General features: G+C 34.5%; 1 protein-coding gene across 1 annotated transcript in view; it reads left to right on the forward strand.

The window, feature by feature from the left end:
* Positions 1-3722, forward strand: part of LOC113812656 (sarcoplasmic calcium-binding protein, alpha chain-like) — an 8495-nt gene extending 4773 nt beyond the window's left edge. The window contains exons 3-5 of the mRNA XM_070129823.1: positions 419-548; positions 1573-1676; positions 3174-3722. Coding sequence (XP_069985924.1) covers positions 419-548; positions 1573-1676; positions 3174-3302 — 363 coding nt within the window. The 3' untranslated portion in view covers positions 3303-3722. The remainder of the gene's footprint in view (positions 1-418; positions 549-1572; positions 1677-3173) is intronic.
* The last annotated feature ends 1253 nt before the right edge of the window (positions 3723-4975 follow it).

Consider the following 4975-nt stretch of genomic DNA (forward strand, 5'->3'; position numbering starts at 1 on the left):
TGATACTCTCTCTCTCTCTCTCTCTCTCTCTCTCTCTCTCTCTCTCTCTCTCTCTCTCTCTCTCTCTCTCCTCCCTCCCTCTCTCTCTCCAGTGCTCAGCTTCCGTCGCCATTACATTTCAATAGTTCAATAATCAGTGACTATTATAGCTATTATTTCCTGTATTTGTGTGTGCCATTCTTCATTTTCTTTATCGTTTTGCCGACAGTTTGTGTACTTTTAACATCACTAATGTATTTAGCATCACTATTGTTATTTTTTAGACATTGACATCATTACCACTGTTATTATCACCATTACCATTTTTGTTACATCATCATTATCTTAATCATCATCATTATTATCACTCGCCATCATCCTCATTATCCTAATGATCATTATTATCCTCACAAACAAAAAATGACATCCTTTTTTGCAGGACGGTGAAGTAAGTGCTGACGAGTTCAAACAAGCTGTCAAGACCCACTGTCAAGGCAAGTCATATGCCAACTTCCCTACGGCTTTCAAGACATTCATTGACAAGCAGTTTAGGACCGTCGACGTCAACGGTAAGACTTTTTTGTTTGTTTGTTTGTTTTGTTTTCTTGTTTTTGTTGTTGCTTTGTTATGTTGTTATTTCGGTATTGTTGTTTTTCTGTTCTCTTGTTGTTGTCTTATTGTTGCTTTGTTGTTGTTATTTTGTTTGTTGTTGTTTTATTGTTGTTTTGTTATTGTTTTGTTTTCTTGTTGTTGCGTTGCTGTGTTGTTATTTTTGGTGTTGCTGTTTTTCTGTTGTCTTGTTGTTTTATTCTTGCTTTGCTGTTGTTTTGTTTTGTTTGTTGTTTTGTTGTTATGTTATTTTGTTGTTGCTTTATTGTTGTTTTGTTGTTATATTGTTATTATGTTGTTGTTACTTTGTTTTGTTATTGCTTGTTGTTAATTTATTGTTGTTTTGTCGTTTCTTGTTGTTTTTTGTTGTTGAGCCGGATATCGTCAATGTTTTTGGATTTTGTGTTTGTTATAATGGTATATAGGGTCACTTTGTTATTGCTAATAGTATTATAAATATAGCAATGTTACAGTCATCATTAATATCATCCTTGTTCTCATAAGACGTTGTATCAATGTTATTATCAACATGGTCATTCACAATGTATCATTCATCATTGTTATATATTTCACACTGGAAAATTATCAGTGAATTATCATTATCATATCAATAACATAAACGTCATAAAATTATCATCACCACCACCATTATAACTTTTATCACCATAACCGCTAACACCACCACCACCAGCTATAACAGCAACAACAGCAATAACAACCAACCAACCAACTACGCACCACAACAACAATAGCAATAACAGCAACAATAATGGCAACAACAATAACAACAACAATAACACCAACTATAACAACAAAAAGAACAACAACAACACCAACAACAATAACAACAACCAACCAACCATCCAACCACTACCACTACAACCCTTATGACCTATCCCCATCACCACCACCCTCACCATAAGCATCATCACAACACCCATGCCATCACAAGTCAACTCCCCACGCCCATTTTCCACTCTCCAGGCGACGGTGTTGTGGGCGTGGAGGAATATAGGCTGGACTGCATCACGCGGGCGGGCTTCTCCGATGTGGCTGAAATCGATGATGCTTACAACAAACTCTGCAGTGTGAGTTGGCTTTTTTATGTATTTCCTTGTATTTTCTTAGTATCTTGTATTTTTGTTTTCTTATTTTCTTTTTCTTTTTTTTTGTATATAGTATTTTCTTGTATGATTTCTTGAATTTTTGGGCATTTCTTGTATTTTCTTAGTATGCTGTATTTTTATTTTTATTTTCTTAGTATCTCGTACTTTTGTTTTCATATTTTCTTGCTTTTTTGTGTTTAGTATTTTCTTGTATAATTTCTTGCATTTTTTTGGCATTTTCTTGTGTCTTCTTTTATTTTATTTTATTTTTCTATTTCTTGTATTTTTAAAATATCTTTTTCTTGCATTTTTTTCTTAGATTTCATTGATGGATTTTTATATATCGAGCCGACAATAATTTTGTGAAATCGGTTATTCGTTAAAGGTCATCAACATCAATTTTCATATCAATCAACCATTCAATAAGATTTCTATGGTGAATGCAAAAACAAAAATTAAAATCAAACAAAATATTAAAAAAAAAATAATAATAATAACAAATAAATAAATAAATAAATAATAATAATAATAATAATAATAATAATAATAACAATAATAATGAAAAAGAAATTCATTTTATTGACGAAAAGTACTTTTGTCAAGGTTATCAATGACTTTTGTTTACCTACATATATGTATACGATGGGTAAAATAATGCATACATGGATGAATGGATGTGTGATCTAATCATATGTTTGCTTATTATCAGATTGGTGTATAATGTGTGTGGATGTGTATCACACACCTGCATATATATATATATATATATATATATATATATATATATATATATATATATATATATATATATATATATATATATGTGTGTGTGTGTGTGTGTGTGTGTGTGTGTGTGTGTGTGTGCGTTTGTGCCTGTGTATGTGTGTGTGTGTGCGTTTGTGCGTGTGTGTGTGTGTGTGTGTGTGTGTGTGTGTGTGTGTGTGTGTGTGTGTGTGTGTGTGTGTGTGTGTGTGTGTGTGTATATATATATATACATATATATATATATAACAGTGTGTATACATATATGTGTGTGTGTGTGTGTGTGTGTGTGTGTGTGTGTGTGTGTGTGGGTGTGTGTGTGTGTGTTGTGTGTGTTGTGTGTGTGTGTGTGTGTGTGTGTGTGTGTGTGTGTGTGTGTGTGTGTGTGTGTGTGTGTGTGCGTCTCTCTCTCTCTCTCTCTCTCTCTGTCTCTCTCTCTCTCTCTCTCTCTCTCTCTCTCTCTCTCTCTCTCTCTCTCTCTCTATATATATATATATATATATATATATATATATATATATATATATATATATATATATATATATATATATATATCAGTAGTATCATTATCATTATCACCATATCGTTAGTATAAATTATCATTATCATTATTATAATTATTGCACGCTTTCTTGTTGCATTTTCAAATTACCTTTTTTATTTACTTATCCTCAGAAAACAGAAAAAAAACCGTTTTCCTCCTTTTTACTTCAACAGGACGACGACAAGAAGAAAGGCGGCATCACCCTCCCGCGTTACCAAGAGCTCTACGCCCAGTTCCTCGCCAACCCTGATGAGAAGTGCAGCGCATGCTATCTCTTCGGCCCTCTGAAGATGATGGAGTAACTCCTCCTTCACGCCCATACTCCAACGCCCACGCCCAAAGCCCACCCACGTCTTTCTTTTTCAACCCTTCCCTTTTCTTAAAGGAGGGATTTTAAAGAAGGTTGTTGAGCATAATCTTCCTGCCTTCCTTTTCTCTTCGTTCTGGGATGCTACCATACAAAACCATGGAATACCATGCACGCTCTTATCTCCAGCTCCTTTGGGATGCTTGTGTGGTATCCGTGATGGTATTTGGGTATGGTTACCTCACGAGGGGGGGTTAGGAGAGGGCTTCTAGGGGGGAGGGGGGGCTTTTTGGTTAGTGGAGGCTTCGGAGTATTTTGTGAGAGGAAGAAACACCCCTTAAATATTGGGCCATTTGTTGGTGGTGAATTATTTATTGTTTCTTGTTATTGTTCAATGAAGTTCGATTCTTCATTCTTCTTTCGTTTTTCTTTTGTTCCTTTGTGTGTGTGTTTATTTATATACATACGTGCATACATTCATAAATACATATATGTATATATATATAGAGAGAGAGATAAATAGATAGATAGATAGAGATATATTCATTTTAATGATATGCTTAAGCTTATGAAACTGAGAGACAAATATATATGAATATACTAAAATGAATGAAAAAGTCAGACGAAATGCTAAATATGTGACAAAATGATAACGGAAAGAAAATAGGAAATGAAGACAAGAAATCGACTAAACATTTTCCTCGCCCTCGTAAATTAAAATCAAGATACGGAACAAAGAGATAGCGTAGGCAACAAGCACACAAAAAGGATGTGCAGAAATAGAAAATAATCACATAAAACAGAAAATACAAAAAAATAAAGTATCTAAAAAAAAAAGATTTTAAAACAAAAACAAACAAAAAACAAAACCTAAAAAGAAAGAAAAAAGAAAAACAAAGAATCTAAAAAACACACCAGAAAAACGAAAAACCAAAGAATCCAAGTAACACACAAAAAGTTAAGAACAACAAAAAGCGAGTCAAAGAAACAAAGACCTTAAAAGCGACAACAAAAAACGACCCAGCAGACAGCGAAAGAAAACGGAAGGACCGGACACACGCGTCCCCCAGACTCGTAAATTAAAGGCCGATTGAGTTATGTCCCACATTAGCTGTCACAGACCACATTCCGCGGGCATGACAGTATGCCGTGGCCCGCATGCGATGCCCATCACAGATCCTGGTCACGAGGCGGCCGAACCAAACTTGGAAAATACTGGTTCGAGAAAACCATTACCTCTTGGCTAATCGGTTTCCGGTTCTGCGCTTAACAACTTTGGGGGAGAACCTTTTGTGGGAATCTGATATCCTTCTTTTTTTTTAGGAAGGGTGGGTAATTTTGACGATTATGTGTTGGTGTGGATTTAAGAAAATGTGTCTATTTAGCTGGGATTTCTTTCTTTCTTTCTTTTTAGCTCTTAAGTCGTTTTTCCTTTCTCTCTCTCTCTCTTTTGTCTCTTACCTTTTAGTTGGTTCTATAAGATGAATTTAAGTTTACATCAAACCAAATTTCGGAGAACATCAAATCTTAAAAAAAAATACATTTCCTCTTCAAAATCAAGGAGAAACTTAGAGAAATCGAAGGTGCACTAATTAAATTTTGTATTTAATTCCTCTCGATTATCAACGACATATTTCCTTCCCCGAGCTTATCAAGAGCCGACTGTTC

This window comes from Penaeus vannamei, chromosome 14, assembly GCF_042767895.1.
Source record: "Penaeus vannamei isolate JL-2024 chromosome 14, ASM4276789v1, whole genome shotgun sequence".
Classification (NCBI taxonomy): domain Eukaryota; kingdom Metazoa; phylum Arthropoda; class Malacostraca; order Decapoda; family Penaeidae; genus Penaeus; species Penaeus vannamei.